At 38.0% G+C, this 23,180-nt stretch overlaps 1 protein-coding gene across 3 annotated transcripts in view; it reads right to left on the bottom strand.

The window, feature by feature from the left end:
• The window catches only part of kcnab1a (potassium voltage-gated channel subfamily A regulatory beta subunit 1a), a 102,653-nt gene that overhangs the window by 69,354 nt on the left and 10,119 nt on the right, over nucleotides 1-23,180 (bottom strand). The window contains exon 1 of one of the 3 annotated variants that reach the window (XM_032545456.1): nucleotides 2,025-2,818. The exons of the other annotated variants lie outside the window; for them this stretch is intronic. Coding sequence (XP_032401347.1) covers nucleotides 2,025-2,233 — 209 coding nt within the window. The 5' untranslated portion in view covers nucleotides 2,234-2,818. Of the gene's footprint in view, nucleotides 1-2,024; nucleotides 2,819-23,180 lie in introns of those variants that run through there. 3 annotated transcript variants of the gene reach the window in all.

Here is a 23,180-nt window from a genome sequence, read left to right as displayed (position 1 = left end):
TTACAACAATCTTAGAACGTTGGTCTTTCTAAGATTGTGTGGTGTGTTACGGTAGATCATCGTGGCCGCTCTGATCCAAATCAGGGTTTTTCCCCGACTGGGCGCTTTAACGCACCTTGTTGAATGTGACAGGCAGCCAATCAGAAAGCGGATTCTCCTCTGCACTTTCTGAGGGGAAATTACGTCGGGGAATCCCAAACAGCTGACACGGCGCAACACGAAGTCCAGCGGACATTGGAGATGATATGTGGAAACAACATTAATGTTTATTCAACATGCAAAGAATATAGAAATGACAAGAGGAGGAGTTGGAGCGAAATTGCTACCACAGTTGGTAAACCCGGTAACTTTTCAGCTGTTCTTCGTTACGTGACGTAAATAGGTTCTAATGATTTTCATTCAGTCAGGACTTTACTCTGACACTAGCCACACGCATTGCAGGTAGATTGTAGTAAAGCATTGATTAATGCCTGGTTTTAAAATTAGTTAACTGGACTTGTAGCCATTATTTTGTGCCCATTGTTGGAAACCACACGGCAGGAACGAACCCGATCGAACCGTTATACCTAGGATTTCTGTCGGCTAATGTGTGGTCTGTGTCGTGTGCGCTGGGCTTTACACTAAGGAAATGAGGAAGGGAGGAGTCAGTGGAGAGCACCGGAGTTGAGCCTTTTTTTTCATTCAGTGTCATTAACAGAAAGAGAAAAAGGCCGGAAGAGACGATAATGCCGATAATTAAAATGACGTCGATAGTTTTAATTTATCATACGATTAATCGATTTATCGTTTATCGCGACAGGCCTACACATTTGTCTTTATTTTGTGCTGTTGCCAAGGGGAAGTGAAAATGAACAGTATAGTGCTTTGATGTTTAGAATAACTCATTCTAAGAAGTCTTAAATAACAGGTGCCTGCTAGACAATAATAGTAATGAACATGATGGGTATTAAGATATATTCATTTGATGTTGAATTATGAGGAAAATAAATTGACCCACTAATTTATAATGCCCACATTTTATCATTTCTATATTTCTGATTAACATCAAAGGACACCAACTGCTTTCACTCCCAAGTCGGATTTGATAGCTCTGTTTGGAGCTTGTAAAAAAAAAGTTTATAACACAACAAGATTTTAAGTCTTGAGGCCCAAGAGATAGGAAAGCAGAACTCAGTTGAGCCGCAGCACCATGGAGGTCAAATCCAACTCAGACGCTCTGCCCACACTGCAGAGCTGTCTCTCCGTGCCATACAGGTGGAGAAGTGTTGGGGTGTGTGGGAGAGAGGCAGAGGAGAAAGAGCGCTCTTCCATTCTGAAAATATAGTGCATCTTAGTGCATCTAAGGGCAGGAAGGGAAGGTTTGTACGGGACAACAAGCAAAGGAGAAGATATGAGCCAAAGTAAGGAACAAAAACAATGAACAAAAACGAGGTTTGTAGGAAACATCTGAAACCTCCCGATTCATTGCAAATGTGAGCATAAAGACTAAGGATGAAGTTTAAAATGTGTAGCACTCAGAAGAAAGTGCTGGAAGAAGTTTTACAAAATGGCACAAGGTGATTTCATCCAAGAAGAATACATTTTTGTTTTAAGATAGAACAATCAAACATTTTGGAAACTGATTATTAAGGAAGGCTAAATTATATGGGATCTTGACAAAGTTATCATTTAGTTATTGATATTTACGCGAGTGCTTAATCCCCAGAAACATAATGTTCATAATGGATCTCTATTTGTTATGTTGCCTTCTTTTAGAATTCATCTGAGAGCTTATTTATGAAATAAAATAAAAAATATTTTGTTAGACGTTCTTTTTAGCTCATTAAAGCTTTCTTAAAGCTTTTGTGTCGAGTATTAAAGTACATACAAGGAGTAAGATCAAAAATCATTTTTGAGATAAAGACCGACAGTTATGATTTAAAAGACTTGAGTATAAAGATGAAAACAAAAAATGTGGACTGGTGAAAATGTTTTCAAAGCCACTGAATCCAGCACACACACATCTCTGACTCACACACACACACCTGTACTTCATGCCCGTGTGTTTGCCGGTCGACTCCTTCAGGGAGATGTGTCGGGGAGTGAAGGAGCCGAAGCTGCGGGCGATGATGGCCACAGTGCGGAACTTGGCCCTGGCCTGGTTCACCACGTTGGGGCTGGTGGCGCTCTGCTTGCTGTGGTCCCCATTGCCCCTCTTCAGGTTGTGGTCTGTACAGGCGATGGACACCTGCATGGCTGAGCTTCAGGCAAACTCGTACAAAAACAGGTGAGGAGAAAAAAGGAAAACTGATAGGAGAACCTTAATTCTCTCAGTCAGATCTTCTAAAATATGTTGATTTGTTGGAGTCGCTTTCCTCTTTTTCCCCCCTTTTCTTCTAGTCCTGTTACTTTTGGAGTTCTTTGCAGTTTTCCTGTGTATGGATTAAGTCCTTATTTGTTCACTTGCAGAAGCTCTGTCTTCATCACTTTGTTCTTTAAGGCAAAACAGTCCTTTTCTCCTTCTTTTTGTGTTCAGATTGAGCTTCCCATCTTCAGTCTTTCCTCTCAGAAGACTGACTGCAGAGCAGCCAAAACCCTGACAAGAGGAAGGACTCCTCAGTTCTTCTTTGGATCCTCAATTTAGTCCCTCATTGGTTCTCTCTTCTCTTGCGGCTTGCCTCTGATGTCGAGCTGAGGGATTTTAGCTGCAGAGAGGAAACCAGAGAGAGAGAGCGCGCTTGCAGAGGGTTGGCAGAGGAAGGAAAAAGGAAGCAGAGAGAAGCAGAGACGCGATCCAGGCGCTGCGCTCTCCCTGGTCTGACTGTGGGAAACAGTGCGCGAGGGATGGCATGTGAGAGAAAAAGGAGAGGAGGGTGAAGGAGGAGGGGACAGGGTCAGAGCATGGAGAAGGAGGCAGGGTACAGATGAAGCATGAACGAGGTGGAGGGATGGGTGGGGGGTCAAGCTCAGGACCTGGGAGGGTACACACTTCTGCCATCAGCACTTTTTCCATCTTAGCTCTCACATGCTTCCTAAATTTCACTGAGTTTCACTAATGTGCGTGTGCCCCAGTTTCCCCACGTTTCTCTCCTCAGACTCTCTGTTTGATCTGCACTCAGTGTTTGGGTGCTCAGCTCCTTTTGACATCCCCTTTCTGTTGTCAATTCTGTGAGCAGGGCAGCTCCTCCATCACAGGCAGCGAGGAGAGAGCAATGTAGTGCTTCACACGTTTCTCTCCATTACTCCCTCCTACTTGTTCTCCCTGTGTTTAGCTGCCACTCCACCTGTCTTCTTCCTCCTCTCATTGTTACAGTGTTTGACAGCCTCCCTCCTATTTTCTCCTTTTTTTCCCACACATCAAACCATTAATTCGGTTTGAACACTGAACAGAATGTTTTACTTGTTCTTTTATCTAGGCCATGCTCTTTTTGTTCAAACAATTATGCGCAGGTTGTATGGAGATGTCCTGCCATCCTTTGGTTCAGGAAGGAGATTATGTTTCCCAGAGACAAAAAGTTGTGTGAATCAATCCCATAACAAAAGCAAAAGGCTTTGGGAAGTCACTGACTACAGCTGGTTCCAGAATATCATTTTAACGATTGTTATTTTTGGTGACATGTCCATCCATCCACCCATCCATCATCTTCTACTTAGCGTGGAGTCGGATGGTGGGGGGAGCAGCCTGAGCAGAGACAAAGACTTGGGCCAGCTCCTCCAGAGAAATCCCAAAATGTTCCCAGGCCAGTTGAGAAACAGTCCCACTGGGTCCCAAAAGGTTAGGGTGCATCCATTGATTGGCTCCTCTTGATATGAAGAAGAAGTGGCTCTACTCTGAGTCCCTCTTAGATTACAGAGTTTCTCACTCTATATCTAAGGGAGAACCCAGGTAACCTGCACAGAAAATTCTTTTCAGTCTCTTGTAACCACAGTCTTGTTCTTTTCTACCCAAAACTCATGACTGTAGATGAGGGTAGGAACGTAGATCAACAGGTAAATCGAGAGTTTTGTCTTTTGGCTCAGCTTTCTCTTTACCATAACGGATCCATACAGTGCACGCATCACCACAGATGCAAAACTAATCTAGCTACCTGTCTCCAATGTTATGTATTACTGAGGCACATAGTGCCATTTTACAGCACAATTAAGTAACTATGTTTCATAACTTAAAGACAAACTGACTTTGAAATTTCACGCCACGAAATTTGCCTTTGTCTCTGTAAGAAGCTCCTACTCTTTCTGACACTCCGCTTAAGCTGTTTACAATCATGTTTAGGAGTGTTGGACTGAGAAGTAGTTTGTGTGATAAGCTCAGTACATGTGCAGTGTTTGATGATTGCTGTTACTGCTAGTCTGGAGGAGCTGAGTGGAAGAGGAGTGGGGAGGGATGTTCTGTGAGGGGGAAGCTCCAAAGAGGCATCTGAATAGTCTGAGCAAGTGCTTAGGCACATCCGAATGGCTGCCTTGGGAAATTCAAAACTTTCTCAAACATGCATGAAAGAATCAAAGCAACACTTCATGTACAGTCTCTCATGAAGAAATATTATTACATGATATGTAGCTTAAAAAAGTTGATTTCACATAATAACCCCGTCCCCCTTTAAGGCAGGGCCTCGTCCCTAACGCAGAGAAAACACTCTAGCCTTTTCTGGCTCAAGACCATGCTCTCAGATTTGGAGATGCTGGTTTTCATCCTGCTCTGGTTATTTTTCTCCTTCCCTCTGCCTGTCTCTCAGCGCAGCTGTTGCACATCTCCTAATTTCCTCTGCCAGCTCTCTTCCCCAGCTGTCTCTACTCACCTGTGAGTAGCTCCTCTGGTTCTCATGCCATTATCCACTATATCCTCAACATAAATAACTCCCTGTTCTCCAATGGTTCCTTCTATTGCACTCTGTGATTATCTGTGATATTTTCATTTATTCTTCCTCTATTCCTTTCTGTATCATGTCAGTTTTGAGAGAGTTCTCCATTTGTGCCTTGCTCTAGCATTACAACAAGGCACAACATGGATTTATCATTAAAGCATCAGCACTCCACTTCCTCTGGTTGTTCTGGGTTCCACCTAAAACTGCACAGTTATGTGTCCTTTGTGTTATTTTATATGTAAATATTTGATTTCAACACACGATAGACATAAGCATGTTATTTCAGCAGCAGGTTAATCTTGGCAAAACCCATGGATTACAAATTGGCTGCAAAATTCTAAACAGTGCACCCATAGTTTTGCAACACTAGAACGTGTCTTTCCCCACAACCAATATGTTCCCTGCACATTCACATGCATGCAAATGCTTAAGAAGTTTCATAATATACTAGTCAGGGAAATATTTGCTGACACAAAGTAATTATTCTCCCAAAATCACACAACAGGCTGCACATACAACCCCTAAAGGCAGAATTGCATCAAAGATGGAAGGAAAAAACGATAGTTGAGATCGAGGGAGGTGCTAAGATGTAAATCTAGAGAGACTAAAAGATTTGGACTGAGGCAATCCAGAGCTGAAAGGAAAAGAAGTTTCTGCATCTCTGTGTCTGATTACACTCTGAAGAGTGTGCATTTGTCCATATGGCTATGCATTTTACAAATGCTTTGGTGTGAATCACACTTTCCTTTGATTCTACAAGGATGTCAAACTGAGGTAACTGGAGCATTTTGCTTCTCTGTGTCCTTTGATTATTGCTGTGAAGCGTTTAAACTTTTTCTCAACTGTAGTCTACAAGCTTCCCCTGCTATCAGTTTCACCTCTTGACACTACTGTTCACCAATTCTGATGTACTATATGGTATGAGTAAACACTCACACTCAAAGTCAGTATCTGTGTAATTGTTTCAGCATTTGTAGGTTTTTGTTGGGGGCAGAGCAGCTGATAATGTGCATTGGCTTAACACCTTTAAGGCTCCATGGACATTCGTTTTGCTGAGGTATTTCTCATGAAATTGCTTCTGCATTGAAGAAGCAGTTTAACTCTGAGAAACGCAAAGAAGAGACACTCTCACATTCTGCACATTTCATACCGTCTGTGCATCTGCAGCATCCTTCACCTCACTGAACCTTACTTACAGCTCGAGACCCGTCTTAGACTAAATGGAAAAGCGGCTCATTCAAAATCAATATCCGTTCTCTCCGAGGAGGATGGATCCACAGATTTCCAAACAGATCCAGACAAGAAAGCAAAGTGAACTTCTTTCTCTAATGAAGAGTGAAATGTGCAGAGGGATTAACGGACTGTAAATAAAGGACTAAAGGATTAAAGGACTGATAAATCGTTTTCTATGCATTTCCAAGTGAATCATGCACCCTGTTATAAAATAGTCACCAAACTACTTTAAGTGAACTCCATCACATCAACAGAACACTTGATTTATTGCAGTGTTTAATGACTTAAATTGAGAGCCCTTATGTTTGAGGGACGTAGTTCAGCTAAAGTTAACTCACGCTGCCTCAATCTGTGTACCAAACCCAAACATGCTCTGTGTTAAGTCTTAAAGTTAAGAAATTTACTGTCTTCCTTTTATAAACATATTTCCATCACATCATGTTGAGCCAGGGAGTCACAGAGGTCAGATGACTGTCAGATCTTCAGATCTTCAGAATTGGGTTGGGTGTTATCATTATTTGTGAATATGGTAAGATTTTCATTTAATCAGTTTTAGTGACTTCTAGCAGTTTGAGTAGCAAACCTGCAGAGGTTTGAAACAACAAACCTAAATTGCAGATGAAATTCATAGTGTGGTATTAAAATAGCCTTATAAAATTTACACAAATTTCAGGTATGAAAACTTTGGAATTAGACAAATATAAAACCAGTATGATGACAACCTGCCTCAACACATTCTATACTGGCTACAGATTATGATTTGTGAAACTTTTACTCTAGTTAGTAAAGCAAATATGAAAGACTTGTAGTTTTCTCCAAAAATGTTGATAAAACTTTGGCAAATATCACATATCATCTCATGAGCTGGATTGATTTTTAAACAAATAGTAAAACATGTGCCTCTTTTTCAAAAGTAAATTTATTTCAGTAATTTAACTGAGGAAGTAAAACTTTTATTCTGTAAATGTTACACCCACTAATTGATTAGCTTTATGCATATATTTCAGCTGACTTTGGTGATAATGGCTTAGAGCTATTAAAAAATATATATTAGAAATGGGGGTTCTGGTATCAGGGGTATAATACTGACTGCAATGCACATATATGTCTAATACGACCAGTATCCACTTTTTGCAGTATTAACGTAGACTTGCTGAGTTAACATTTACAATGAGAAACATGAAAATATAAAATTTGGGGAAATGAGTCATCATGTATTAGATACATTTTGAGAGTTTTTCCACATCACTGTGGCTCTCACCTCATAAAATAATCAATTTAGAAAATGTCTCCCAGAAAGCTTTAGTAACACTGTCTTAACATGCCAACTTATTCTACCTTTGCTCTCTTTGTATGTTTGTATGAATGTGTTTCAGATGTAATGATAACAAAACGCAGTGGGATCCTCTATGTCTGTGCTGCAGTAAACTGACTCATTGCCTGTGATGTTTGCCTCTGCTCTTCCAGTTGAGCTAAACTCAACCTGATTCATCAGTCAGCTTGGGAGAGTTGTGCAGCTGCGTCCTATCTCAGTTTTTATGCAGTAGGTTTGTATCGAAATATTTTTAGACAGCCAGTTTGCTTACAGAAAAGCATCTCATTTGAGGGTAAAATTAATCTTTTTCTCTTTGATTGGTTCTCAGGTCTTCATCTCCCTCCTCCTGATTTCCATCTCTGTTTTGTTTTTGTGCAGCTGCACCTGACCTGTATCCAGCAAGTGATAACTTTCATAACTCTGAGTGCAAAGCTCCGCCTGTGTCCTACTTTAGCAGCTGCGTGTGTACGTTGAGTTCATGCTGCGCTTGGTCAGCAAAAGTCTACTTACAACTCAGTGAATTCCCATTGAGTTGCCTTTTGCTAGAGCTGAATCTTGGTGGCACAATTTAGCTATTTTAATGGCTTGTCGAGACGCTGAGGGAAACTAGAAAGAACATTCTCATATGTTCTAGCTTTGAACATCATCAATTACAGCCTAAAGAACAGATTTAAACAACAGTCACAAATCTACAAGGATGTGCAAGGCCTGGAAAGTCGTCTCATTTACAGAGAGGCACAAGAATGTCTGCTAAATTTCCTCTGTTTTGGATTTTTGGTCACATCAAAATGTCTCCGACCATCAAACAAATATGATAGCTAGATGTTAAAATGTCCGTCTTATAAACATAACTGAAAAAACACAAAATTACAATTGTTCTATTTCAAAGAAACACAGCCATTACCAACGAATGGCAAGACCATGGAACAGTGCAGAACTTTCCTAGGAGTGGTAATTACTCCCAGAGTTCATCAATAACTTTGTTCCTAGCCATTTTTTACACATATTTTTATGTATTACATTATAAAAGGTTGATTGAAACGACACAATTCAAAATGGAATGGTTTTTGGCATTACTGACCTTTAATGAAAAGTAGCCTGATAGGAAGGAGGGTGAAGAGAAATGGGAATCGACAACTGCATCGAGGGTTACAACCTCTGAACGTGGTGCACATGCTCCACGTTCAGAGGCTGTACACCTCCTTTACATTTGCATCTTCTCCCCAAGACTTTAAAAAATAATTTGTGGACTGAAGAAGCAAAAGTGGAAGTTTTTGAAAAGGATCATCTGGTGTAAAACTAGCAGCATTTCAGAAATGGAGCAGCATACAGCAGACTTTGACACCTTGCCATACATAAAAAAAATGGAATTACAGGAGCTCCAGGAGAATATCTGGCCGTGACTTTCTGATTTGAGCTCAAGCGCACTTTGCAGAAAGTACCTCACTGAATGGATAAAAGAAAAAAAAAAGAAGGTTAGTGGTTGGATTAGTTTAACAACCATGTTGGTTTGAAAGCTTTTTCAATTAGTTAAATAAATGATCATTTGAAAACAGCACTTTGTATTTACTCTGTTTATCTTTCTGTGGTATTAGTATTTATTTGATGGCCTGAAACATTTTCATGTGACACAGCACTGTGTACATTAACAAAGCCTCAACAAATCATGAATCAGCAATGGCTCATATGTGAACTGGAGCATTTTAGTTTACAAAAAGAAAAAAAAAGCCCTTTTTCCAAAGGTTGTTACGGTGTTATGGTGTTAGTTCTTATTCCTGTTTGTGATTCTTTTTCTTCACAGTAGGATTTTAAGCTCTCTGTTGCTGCTGCTGAGGGAAAAGCTGGATGTGAGGCATCATGAGCTGTCTAGTATGTACCACAAAGTATTTATTTGGCCTTTGTTCACAGTTGTGCTCTGAGTGTAATGATGTAAGTTAAAAGGACAGCATCAGAGTTGTCTTTCCTCCCACAATTTTGAGTTGTCCCCAAAATTACGAGCTGGAGCACTGAGCTTCTGCCGGGCACAGCTAACATTGAATCAAACTAGTTTGCTTCCTAAAGGTTGTTCTTAAACAGCATGCAAATAAAGTTTTGGTTTTTTTTATGAAGTGCTTTTAGGATTTTATTAAAAACATAAGGTTCTCCAAGTGTCTCAGAAACACCTAAACCTTTTTTCACCAAAGAAAGAAAGTCCTAAAGTCCCCCTTTAAATACAAGGTAACAGCATTCTTTTCTCTATGTACTATATATAAAGCCCAACAGTGAAACGCTTTGCCATAGTTTAAAATAAGATAATGCAGAGGCTGACTCTTCTTTGGAAAAATATTCAGTCTATTGCTGCATCAAGGAAGAGGGACACAGAACAAGCAATAGAAAAACGATGGGGGAGAATAAATAAACTATACTGAACTGGAAATAATGGTTTGCAACATTAAAATGTTTATACCTGAGGTGAAAAGAAGATCCATATGTATTAATCAGAAACAAATTAGCTTTTGTTTGCCATTTAGAATTTCTGCCTGGGGGTGTTTCCTGATTTGTAGGTGAAACTTCAAAATAGCACAGACTTAAATTCACAGCAAAAACATTTTGAAGGAAAACCTGAAAACTCTAGAAACAAACTTGGAAGCATCAACAAAGAGAAGACACAGAATGAAAACAAGAGACTAACAATGAGCAGAATCCATCTGATCTGCAATATAAAGCCATGTGGAAAAATAGTCATAACTGGACAGAAATGGCTTTTATTTGAGGATTTTTACAAATGTATTCTTAAAGTTTGTTCTTTACAGGATTGCTACCACAAATACGAGACCTAACACATAGTTAGGTCTCATATTTGAGTTCTAAGTCACACTTACTCATGTGCCATGCCAGTTAACAAAAGATCCCAGTCGATCATTGGTCCACTGATATACATCCATGGTATGTATACCAATGGACCAATGATCAGGTGCATTGGTATACATATACTGTATGTGGATGCAATTTAAAAATAAATTGTCCACATAGAGAACATTAATATATCAGGATAAATTAAAAAATATCCTGACTTTTTACTCCACTTGCTACAACTATAAAAATTTCAGAGTTGACCGAAAAACATCAAATTAAAATTTAGCAAAGAAAAACAGCAAAGAAGGCTTAAATTCAAACTGAAATCTGAGAAATTACAGTGATATAAACATTGACACACATACACACACATACTATATCTTTGATTACATTCTAACCATTGCCAGTACATTCCTAATCCTGGCCTAAAATCAATTCACACCTTAGTCCTAAACTTAACCAATAACCTAAAAACAGCACCTCTTCTTATAGGGCCTGAACTTTGGGCCCCATAAGTAGCAGCCGGAACTTAAAGCATAGTATTTGTTGAAAAAAATCTATCAGATACAAGGCCATGCACACACAAACACACATTTATTGTACAAAGTCCTGTTGCCATTAAATGTTCTGGAGCTTCTCCAGGCATGAAACAAGCCAAAGATTAAAGTGAAAAAAATATACAAGAATGGGAAGCAAAACCCGACCAGAAAGTCATAAAAACAGCATGTCATTTTGCACCCTGTGACAGACCTTGTTCTCAGTGCAGAACACGGCATGAGGCAGCATCACCTCTGTAAACACTGCTGCCAAGAAAACATGATGACAAATAAAATACTAAATTTTTTTTTGGTACTGTCAAAACAAACTGCATTTGCTTTGTTGTTGCTATAAAACAAATATCACATACTCAGTATATTTTAAAAATTACAGAATTGGAGGCTCCACAATATAACCATGGACAGGTAATGGGTATTTCACCCACTGTCCTGCAGCAATAAAATACCTACTCCTAAGGCTGAGTTGCTGCAAGCAGGAAAAAATGACACAGATCTTTAAAAACAGCAGGTCTTGCAGGGTGTTTCCTGTATGTAGTGGTTAGTATCCACTAAAACATGTAATTCAGGGCCCGGGGTAATGCATTTCAGATACAAAGCTGGGCCTAATCCTACAGAGAGGAACCAGAATGTGTGAAGGTGATGCTCAGGAAGCAGCTTCTCCTGGAACAGCTGGAGTCAAAATGAGCTACATACACTGTAGCTCCAAACTGTGGCATCATGTACCGATCAAGCTTAACATTATGACAACTGTCAGGTGAAGTGGGAGAGAGAGGTGAGGCTGCAAGTTAACATTTTGTCCTAGAAGTTGTAGGATAGATAAGCCAACATCTGTGTGAGAATACTGTAGGTCATGTTATTATACATGAGTTACTTTATTTTTTTTATTATTATATAACCTTATTTACATTTTTGCTAAAAAATGTTAAAAAAAAAGAAAGAAAGTAACCAGCTCTGGGACACAAAAATATTTTTTTTGAAGAGCATATTTGTCACCAGGCATGTGGGTTTTATCTTTCATACTATCGTATAAGATTAGGGAAATATGTCCAAGAAACCAGCTGAATGTCACTCATTACTCCGGGGTATTTACAACATGATCCTTTGTGACATTACAGCATGTGTTTCACTGCACTGGGGCAAACCACAGGCCTATGATACCACAGCTGTAAGCATTTTCTAGTGATATGTCTTTGCCTTAAGATCAGCAACATGTCAACTTCAGACTACAGACCCATTCAATGAATTAAAATATTACTGAAAAAAATCTTTATCACTATGTGAAGCACATTATATAGATGTGCTCTATGGATGTGTGAAAGCCTTCATTTCCTTTAATTGTGATTTTCTCACTTACAAGCCATGAAAACATGATATTTAAAAATAAAATAATGCATCAGACCATAAAAGAACATTTAATACAGAAATGTGTGCATAATGAAAAGTATATTTAATACTTTATTAAAAGGTTATTTTCAAAGCTACTTTCATCCTGACAAATGGGCCTCATCTAAACATGTATTCTAATTTACTGAATATGATTGTATATTTGTATGAAAAGGCCTCAATGTACACAGCTTCATAAAATGCCCACAAAACAAAACTATCAACTTAAAACTGCTTCACATTCAACTGTGTAAATTTATGAATGTGAAGATATCTTGATATAATCTCTAAAAATCTGCCCCTCATTGTTTTTAATATTTAACGAATAAGAATAATTTTGATGATTTTAACTGTTCTAAAAAAGAAAATGTTTAGTTTAGTTAAATATTGTTAACTATTGTGTTGATGTTTTCATGCAGAGCAGCTAAAATGCAATGCTTTTAATATGACTTAAGACCTCAGTTCATTAGATATTTCAATGTACTTCCAGTTATTTGTGTGCATCTTGCTTGATAAACATAGCACTGTGAATGCACTGGCTAAAGTTTCAGCTGTCACCACTTCAGCAGCTTTATGGGAACAGCATGCAGGGCAGGTTACAGACAGGAAGCTACCACAGCCAACACAGTGTCTCTTTCAGTGTAAACAACATTGTTTTTAAAAAAAAAAACACACACAAAGCCAGATCCATTAGGTTACAATAATATACAAGGCCTACGATGTATCTTTGCAAACCATCCACATTAAGTGGGTCATGCTTTTTCAAATTTGGCCTGTACAAATTGTAGCTGCACAGGTTACTGACTGGTGGTTCATACATAAAATCACAAAAAGCACAAAACAACAGGGATCAGGAAACTGTTTAGTGAAGAGCTCATTAAAACAAGGAAACAAGATAGAAAGTAGTTGCATTTGCCTACAATACATACTGTAAATAATGCAACTAGTCTACGTATGTACCATATCACTATTAGCTGAGCAACATGTTCAATAATGTGTGGCACACAAGCTTTAATTGTCGTAATGTCTCAATTTCCAAGTTGGTCACCATGGTAATATTGGTGTGTAGTGCCACATGAGGTGCCTGAATGAAAATTACGCACTTCAGCAGAAGACAAATGGATTGCTGTGTACACATACTTCTGCAGGTGAGCTTCAGCTGTGTTGTGTGTACTAATGGTGAAATGTTTGCGTGTGCCTCCGTGTGTGTAAGTGTTTATTAACACTTCCTCTCACTTCATCTCAGATCAGAGCTGTTTCTATTCAGGGTCACGGTTGTAAATATGCTCAGAGGAAGCAGTGAAAAAGGAAATGAGTGCTCTCTGCTTGCTCTGTATGGCTAGGTTTTCAAATCAAACAAGTTTGTAGACTGCAATTTAGATGTAATTCTTGTCACAGCAAGTGAGAGAATGAAGTTCTGTGTAAAGTTATCCACTGTACTATGACGGATGACACAAGTTGCTCTCGACCTTGCGCCCCATTGGCCCAAACGCCTACATTGACAACACAATTAACTGTTTGTGGCAGAGACCTGCATTCCTCACTGCCAGAGAGTCTCCAGATACGGACACTTGATAGTCAAGAGTGGTAACAACGAGAGAAAGTCGTCATCTCGATAATAGCATTGCTATGGAAACAGTATGGAGGCGTTATGTGTGTGGGAAAAAGCAGCAATAAAAAAGAACTCGGGGAAAGAATAAAGGTGCCAGAATGCAACCAGCCAGCATCTGTAGAAATAAAGGATGCACAGCGGTTACTGTGGAGATTAAGGTTTTTAGTAACCAGGGTAAAAGCACAGGTTGCTAGAGAGAATTAAAAATTGTTAAGTATATATTTTCTAAAATCAGTGGTAATTATAGCTTTGAAAATAATATTTTCAGTGCGTAATTCAGGGAACAGTAAAAATGTATCTAATAAAAAGAAAATCATTTCCAATGACTTTTTTTTTTTGTTTTTTGCATTGTTGGAAATAAGTTTTGCAAGGCTGAGCAGATGAAAAAAAAGAAAAGAAAATCTTAGTGGAAGAAGGCAGCATCTTTAATCCTGCACTGGCACTGAGAGAGGTAAAACCTGGCTCTGCCGTAAGCTCCTTTTACATTTTGTTTGTGATCTTCATAATTTAAATACTCACTGTGTTTACCCTTCTCTACAGCTGCTTCATCTGCAATGCAGTGTTACCAAATGCTTAACTCTGAAATCAAGACTACCCCAATTACATTTAAGTCAAGAAACATGCAATGCTTTGTAAATGTATTTACATTCCTTGAACAATAGTTTATTTATTGTTGGGATTTTGTGACGGATCCAAACAATTTGAACGGCTGTGAAAAGAAAAGAAATTGCAAGTTTATTTGTGTTTAATTTTGTTTGTTTTTACAAATCAGAAGGTGTGGTGTGCATGTATTCAGTTTTCATTAACTCAAAAACCTCTAAATAGAACCACCCAGAGTAACCAGCTACTTTCATGGTTCTTTAATAATATGGACCAAAATTCTCCTTTTTTGGTATACATTCTAAACATTATGCATGATGAAAAACTGAAATACTAAAAGATGGTGGTGGCAGCATTTCTGCAGCAAAGATCGCAAAACTGATAAGAGTTAATTGAAAAATGGACAAAGCTAGAAGGTCAGTATGAAAAAAAAGTCACTAGACAACAATAACCCTAAACATACATCCAGTCTTCTAAACACAATTAGTTTAATCTGCAGCTTTTGATGACTATTTAAGGATATATTATATCTCTCACTTTTAAGTAGTGGGCAAATAATAAAGCCATGTTTAGTACTCAAAATGTAAATGCATTTTCTGCAGCATAACTTTTTATAATACAACATTTTGAAATAATCACCCTGCAGTTGAAATTAATTCCTCAATACACTTTGTAGGAAATAATTATTAGCTTTAGCACTTAAATCATGAAGCTTTAGTATGAATCTACTTAAAGATAATGGGAAGGAGAAACAGTAATGAGGAGAGCTCTTACATCCCAACAAACCAATTAACTACTCTAATAGGGACTTTAATGTGGCTTTAATAATCACTAAAATGAAAGTGAGTTGAATTATTGTTAACATAAAAACTGTACTTAGAGTTACACCACAAATAATTAATATTTCTGGTGGATTTAGATTTAAAGCTAGGAAGGGTGTGAATAGTTTTGGGCTTGAAATTATGTTTTATTTTGTAAACTATAAGGTTCAGTACCACTTTATTCAAGTCTCAAATGTGCAATTAACTTGTTACAGCAAGTACATATTTATATAAAGACAGGTTACTCAGTAAATCTAATCTTATCTTTTGCTGGTTTCTGCACCACGTCCTATAAAACATATTTCTTAAAACACATGCAACTTGTGACATAGGATGTAACAAACGTGTCTGTTTAGAAACAATGATGATTGCTTTCATAAGTGTGATTTGGTAGGAGGAAAATCAATGTAAATCATGTTACAAGTAACAACACTCGGAAACATGAAATAATCTCTGAATGCAATTCCGTGAAAACAGCACAGAGAGATTATCTGTGTATTTAAATAATTCTCAAAGATGACATAAGGTTAAAATTATTCTTACAGGCTTATGGTACGTATATATAATACTTTAATATATAATTTAATACTATAATATGTTAAGACAAAACGTAATGTTACTTTTTGCTCAGCAGTGGTTTTTGCCTTAGAACTCTGCCACGCAGGCCAGTCCCTTTCTTATGGTCGATGCGTGATGCTAGAGACAGTGAACTCAGGTGTGATAAACCACGTTTAAGTTATATTTGAACAGTGGGGCCAATCACTTTTTCACACAGGGTCATGTATGTTTGGATTTTTTTTCTCCCACAATAATAAACACTTTCATTTAAAACTTTCTTTTGTATGTACTTGTGTCGTCTTTGAATAATGTTTAAGTAGATAGTTCCAACATGACGTCACACCTCATTTTATAAAGGTGCTTTGTTGGATATGATATTGAGCAGAGCTTGAAAGTTGTTTCTTCAAATGACAAGCAGGTGACAGCACAACCGATTCCACCTCTGCAGGAGCACCGCAGGACCTGCCTTGGTCAAAACATTCCCTCATCTCTAGGCAAACAAAGCACAGCGCACATGGGGCTATTTCATGGCACACATGAATAATTGACTTTAAGCATCTCAGACAGTGACAGCATTTATGACACTCATGAATAAAGCATTGGGCACCATGATGCTACTCCTGTAAAGATGTGCAGTTTCATCAGCAGACATCAAGGTGGCAGGAGTAAAGGCTCACATTTGCAATCTACAATGAGAAAATGCTCATCAGCTCACCCAAACAAGTAAAAATCTTGCTAATTCAGTGGGTTCACAGCTCCCCCTTGTGGCAATATAAAGAAAGAACACCACAAAGTATACTACAAACACACCTCCTGGGTTTCTCTTTGCTTCTCTCTTTTGATCTCCTTTCCAGTCTCTAAGGACTCTCATTTGCTTTCTTCATTTTCCTATAATTGTGCCTTACTGATCCACAGAGTCTCTAGTTTCCCCCCAAGGGCTCTAAAGTACACCCACGCAGTTACCCATCCTGCTTTCTACACACCAAACCGAGTGTTTGATGGCAGCTATATTCCTAAAGACATGTTGTAAAAACATAATTAAACAGAGAAAAGATGAATCTTCTGCCCTTAAGCACACATCTATTATTACAAATGCTTCATATGTCCAAAGATATTACAAGATGTCGTTTAGAGCCGTGGCACTTTAGCTCGGCCAGAAATGGAAGTCACCTTGAACATCACTTAATAGATTTATAGAACAAGATTGCGTCTGTGTGTGTACGTTTGTGTGTGTGTGTAAGCGTCTTGGAGAGTAATAACCACAAGGCTGAACTTGGCCAGGTGCCTTCTCCTATGTGTGGGAGAGTAAGATGAAGCTCTGCAGGGGTTGTTATTCTTATACAACCTCATTGAGACTCAAGGAGAGAGCTGCTTCCTAAAGAAAACTTTATCAGTCCTCATTAATAATGGACAAATACTAAGCCAGGAGAGGAGGGCCAAGCAGTCGGATGCCAAGATAAAGAGTAGAAAGACAGGAATTTAAAAGCTGATAATTGATCAACCAACATTAATTAGGATGTACTCCACCATGCTGACAATATTGCTTTGTTTACTTAAAGTCATATTCTGATTTTCTGAGTCCTGGTTCAGATTTCTCACACTTGAAAAGAAAAGACCTTTTATAAGCTGGGAAAGCTTTGGAGATTGCTCAGCCAAGCAATGATCAGCACTGACAGCAGCCTGGCACTATTCCTGAATGAATATGTCAATAGGACAATCTGATTTCCTATTGATTCACGCAGTCAGCTAGTGCTGACATACGTGAAACACCAAAGCCGTATGTACAGTATGTGCTGGGAATAGTAGGTGATTGCAGGAAGAGTTTAATCATCTTTCTTAAAGCTGTAAAGCTGATTTATTGACTGGAATCCAGGAAAAATTGTGAATTAGTTAATTGGTATTTAATGAACCAGAGATGTTTGAGTTCTTTAGTACTTTAGGAATAAATCTTTAATAAATCCATTATCACTACACTACTGGGAAAATCAACCTTTTTTCTTTGTAATGGAAAATTTACTGAATACTATTTTGAATTTTAAAAACTGCAGTCAACTTCTGGATGAGGCTTGTTTTTACATATATTTTAATATTTTCAATATCATAAGCCTTTATGGAGCTTGTTGAATTTGACTTAAATTCTTCATTTATAAAATATTAATTTTGAAAAGCTTTTTTTATTAGGTGAAGGCTCATTATGTGAGATAAATTTTAATTCTGACAGAACTGTAGATTGTTTTATCTATCCATTTTGCCTTTTTATCTGGTTTACTTAGACTTATATATAAAAAAAGAACATTCTTAGGCTTGCAGTTATTTGGATCAGTGGTTCTCAGTCTGTAACTATTGTTTGGAAGTTAATAATATACAGCAATTCAGCTGTTTTAGTCACTGTTCAATGCTTTTTTTTGTATGTTCAGTCAAGAGAAACAAACAAACATGTATATTTTTTATTTCCATCCTTGTTGTAGCTGAATAAGAAGCCACAATGTTCCCAAATAGCAAGGCTTGTAGGAATTTTGTGAAGAATCATACAAATGTACGTAATTTCTAACACTTCTGTTAAACGCTCCTCAAAATACTCATATCGCCAGAAAATGCAAAAACGGATTGAGGAAGTATAATTCCTTCTTAAACACTTGAAACGTAACATATAAATCCTCAATATTTTGTACATAGAGCCACTTTAGCAACTTTTCTAGTTACAAAAAAGAAGGTGATGCTCTCTGTCTCTTTGTCTAGAGTAATTTATCACTTCTTGCATTCAAGCCACAGGTGTCACAGGATCTTGGTCGATCTAATGGCCTTTGTGTAAAGCCCTTCACGGTTTAACACACCCACCTGCATTTATACAAGATATCAGTATACATGAAGTACTTTTAGCACAATCCCCTTCTCTACATTCCTTATTTATACTCTAATAAAATACAAAAACGTTTTTGGGACATTTTGTCTTAGCCAAAAACCATTAAACACGTTCATAGTTTGAATTAATGCTTAATTCAACCTCAGTGATCTGAACAAATTAATCAATGCAGAAAATTGTGCTTAAATTCTCTAATAACCATAACTACGTATGTAATGTGGATATGCAGTTGGAAGCCAGTCTACACACACATGCACAACGCAAATGTAGGTTTCTGTGTCCGTCTGAGCAATTAAGTATTCAAAAAGGACACCAGCTCTTCTGTTAAATATTCACTCGTTTTCCAAGATGAATAAAGGATGAGCAAATGACGCATTTATCTGCATGTGTACGTTTGTGCGTCCAACCGCAAGTGTCGCGATTGTGTCAGTGTGTGCTCACTCGTGCTTGTTCTCTAGAAGCATGCCAACTGTGTTCAGTCACCCATTACAGCCTTCAAGGAATAATGTAAACCATGCCCACACACCTATAAAATGACTACAAACAAAATTAAACCTACAGCCATAAACATGTAACACAATAGAGTGGGAAAGATTGCTTGTTGCCGATCATAACTGAGGTCAGAGCTCTGCAGAGCAATCAGATTCTTCCTCACCACAATTGTTCATACGACCCCTGAAAAAAAAACCCTGGCATCTGCACCCTCACACTTGATACAGCACATTTAGATAATCGCTCTTCTCCTGGCAGCTGACAAAGACTGACTTGTACATTTGATTTACAGACAAAGAGGCTTTATTTATTACTCCATAGAACATCTTTCTACTGATCTAGAGATGAATCTTCACAAATGTTTCTGGTTAGGTGCTTAGTTTTATGGACCCATGGCCATAGAAGAGATTGGAGAATCAGATTTCATTTAACTGGATGGGGGAGAAAATACTTTTGATATAGTATATTTCTTAACTTTAAATCCCTCTTACATTGGTGTTTTCATGTTGCCCATATCAACAAACAAGCAACCAAGGCTTTAGACTAGCGTTTCTCAACGGGGGCGGCGGTACCGGTAAAATTCAGTGAAACATCGCTAAACATCGCCCATGTTTTAATGTTGCACAGCACAATCTTTTGCAAATGGTTCAAAGTTTAAACTGGCATTGTTGTACATCTTTTATCTGGTCATTTTGTGCAATATATAACAACTAACATCAGAAAATGGCACAGAATAATTTTTTTCCACTCTGATTGGCTGCTGATAGGTCTACCAATTTTAAGTTGAATGTCCATTGAATTTTCCATAGACACTTGTAAAAAAAAAAATTATTCCCATCGGTTTTCTGTTCTCTGGAAAATTATTTTTGATGATAAATACAGATACAACCATAAAAATTAATACATCAACAATAGTGATAGTAATATTAACAATAAAATAATCAGTGCAAAGTAGCCTGCAAATCTTTGATGGAGGGCGGTAAGGAACCTGTGTAATGGATAGAGGGGCGCTGACCCAAAAAAGGTAGAGAAACAATGCTTTAGATTTTGTTTTATGGTGTTTCCATCTGTTTGGCACCATAATTAATAAAAAGAGTGTCCCTGGTCAGTTTCTACTTAAGAACACAGGCAGAAGCAAACAAACGTTTTAAATATGCACGGTGCAGTGACCGAAAACTTGTAGTTTGCAGTAAAAACACATTGAAGCTCACATGACTTGGTTATTTTGTTTTAAGTAAGAATAAGAGAACACAAAAACTATTGGTGTTCTCTCAGCCTGTTGTGTTTTAGCCTACAAAACAAAAGTGTTTGAAATTCACATATCTGCCTTTGACTATGTAGATAAACCACTGTAAAAAAAATAAATAAATAACAGCAGCAGCTGTTTTCTAACTTCTGTAAATGTTACAGAGCAGTGATCCAGCTATTATGCTTCACAATCCCAAATTATGCTACGCAAACAGTCTGCACTAATCCCTGCTGATTTCTTAAATATCTGACACACTAGAGAACTTGGCCCTGCCTTTTGTCACTTCTTATTCCTCCACTGTCAGGTGGAGGTATAAGTAAGTTCTCCCTTTAGGTCTCCCTTACTTCACCCAATGCGTCAAAATCAGCTCTTATTGTAGTAGTTGTGTAGTCTTGTTTGCAAGGAGGCGTCCCTGCTTCAACTGCAAACAAAATTAAACTTGCAGCCACATACAACTATCCGGTTTTGTATACAGAGGAGACATAAATATTTTTGAGTATTTATCAGACATGTTGTAAATTTGTATGACTCTTCACAAAATACCTGCAATAATTCAATCAATCACAGTGCTACACATCATAAAAACACAGTCATAGAAAACACCATACCATCAACAATTGAAACATTACATGTCAAATGCCTAAAAACTCCTGCATTGAAATTGGAAAGTGGCTGTCCATGGAGGACAGCAGAAAGGTGCGGCCCCTTCTCTATGACCATTTTATTAACGAAGGATGCAGGAACGAAGTCTGGACCCCAGCGAGACGCAAACTTAAGTGGAAGTGTCCCCCAGATGGTCTGCGGTGTGTGTGAAAGGTGAGTTCAAACATGAACGTGACCATATGCAGACTGTTCAGCTTTGGGCTTGTGCTTTACAAACAACCCTTGGCGTGAGAAGTAGTATTGTGCTTATGTCAGAGTGTTTCTCTCAAATATTTTAGGCATGCACTACAACAACAAAAAATCCAGAAATAGGAAAAGTTTCTGTAAATACTGTGGAGTTAAAGTCCACAGAGAAACTCACAAATAGATAAATTGTACAACAGGCTGGAGTTGACGCCAGTAGGTAAAAATGCAAAATCCAAAAAATTTTTATTATGGTATCCTAATGGGAATACTTATTACACATTAACAGATACTTATTCAACATAATATTTTTTTATCTTTTGACTACAACATAAACTTTATGATGTCAAAAATAGATGTGAGCACAACAATGCCGCACATTTCAGACAAGAAATAAGCCTGCAAAGTGAGGGGCCGCAGAGTGAGGACGCAACTGTGAGGGCATTAACTCCATCACCTTTAAATTGCTGTCTGGAAGCAGGCTTAGCTCATTTAATCAGAGGGATTGAGAAGCATCCAGAGGGTCGGAGAATCTCACACATGCACACACACCATCAATTTATGGAGGATGTTTCACTGAATTTTAGTTCATTCCTATCAAATCGAGTTTTGGCAGTAAATTTTTATAATTTCCTGTATATTCACCTCACAGAGTGAGTGCCTAGATACCGCAACACACAAGCACAAACCATATGTCCCGTAATATGTCTGTCTGCCCCCTAGAGGCTTACACGTCACTTCACTTCCTCCCTCAAGCCTTCACTCTCCTCTGTATCCAACAATATCATGGGCTTTTGATTAATCTTTCCACTTGGCTGATTGAATTGATGCCCTTTAATTCAGTGAAAGTAATCAAAAATCAGAAGAGTGCTTTTGGCTCACTGGCATTTAGGTTAAAAGGGGATGTGCAAGGTTTCTGCTTTTTGTCTTTTAAAAGAAAGCCTGTTTTTTCTCCCAGATTAATAACGTCACATAAAAAGCATACCAGGCATTATGGTGTATTTTGCAAGTTAAAAAAAAGCAGAAATATTCCAGAAAATGTCACAGGAAACTGCAACAGCTGCATCTTATTTCACACAAATAAAGCAAATGAGAAAACAGACAAAGTGAAGTCAGAGTGAATCCAGGCTGTGTTGTAGAAAGACACGTGTGCTGGCGGGCTGTCAATATCCATTTCTGAAGTCTTTATTTTAGTATACGTTTCTAGGAAAAAAGCTTTCCTCACAGGCCTCACAAAGTACTACACATAGCAGCAGTATCTGGTCCTCATCATTACATAATTAGTGTTAACATTGGCCGCATCAGCCTGGAGGAAATGTTTAATGCAAATGCTCTGAACTGAACAACAGCCAACTGTCACCACAGCTCATAGCCTTAACACTAACAATAATATAAATGTGTGTGCATGCAGAAATGCTGCATTTCTTTGCTTGAAACTTTCAGAACTGAAACGCTTAGAAAAAGAACCATCTGTTTAACTCTGAGCTGATTAAAATTGCACAAATCTTGATTGCTTTTTGTGCTCCTGTTTTATTCTGTTTCTGAAAAATGTAAATAAAAAAGGTTTCAAGAAAACATAAAAGAAGCCCTTCACATTTGAAAGGTAGGTTTTTAACATATCAAGGCTTTTACCATGAGATTTAGATGATACATAAGCAGGTATTGGCAGGTGTTGCAGTTATAGATTGATACAGTTTCTGCTCTTTGACAGAAAAATGTGTCAACTTGAAGACTAGCTGTTTAAAGATGCCCACCCCTCATCTTTTGCTGGGTACTACCATCTACCGGTTGAAAGAAGGTTAAACGTTTTTTCCTCACTTATAAGAAAGAAATATTTGGATGAAAATATTTCTGGTTGCCACAAAGTGAACACCTCCCTTTTAACCTGGGCACTATCACTCTTATTGAAATAATGTTACTGTTTAAAACTACAATTGGCCAGCTACGGGGAGCATGTCTGACTGCAGGCTAGTGA

Source organism: Xiphophorus hellerii, chromosome 18 (assembly GCF_003331165.1).
Source record: "Xiphophorus hellerii strain 12219 chromosome 18, Xiphophorus_hellerii-4.1, whole genome shotgun sequence".
Taxonomy (NCBI): domain Eukaryota; kingdom Metazoa; phylum Chordata; class Actinopteri; order Cyprinodontiformes; family Poeciliidae; genus Xiphophorus; species Xiphophorus hellerii.
This window is presented reverse-complemented; position numbering and strand designations above follow the sequence as displayed.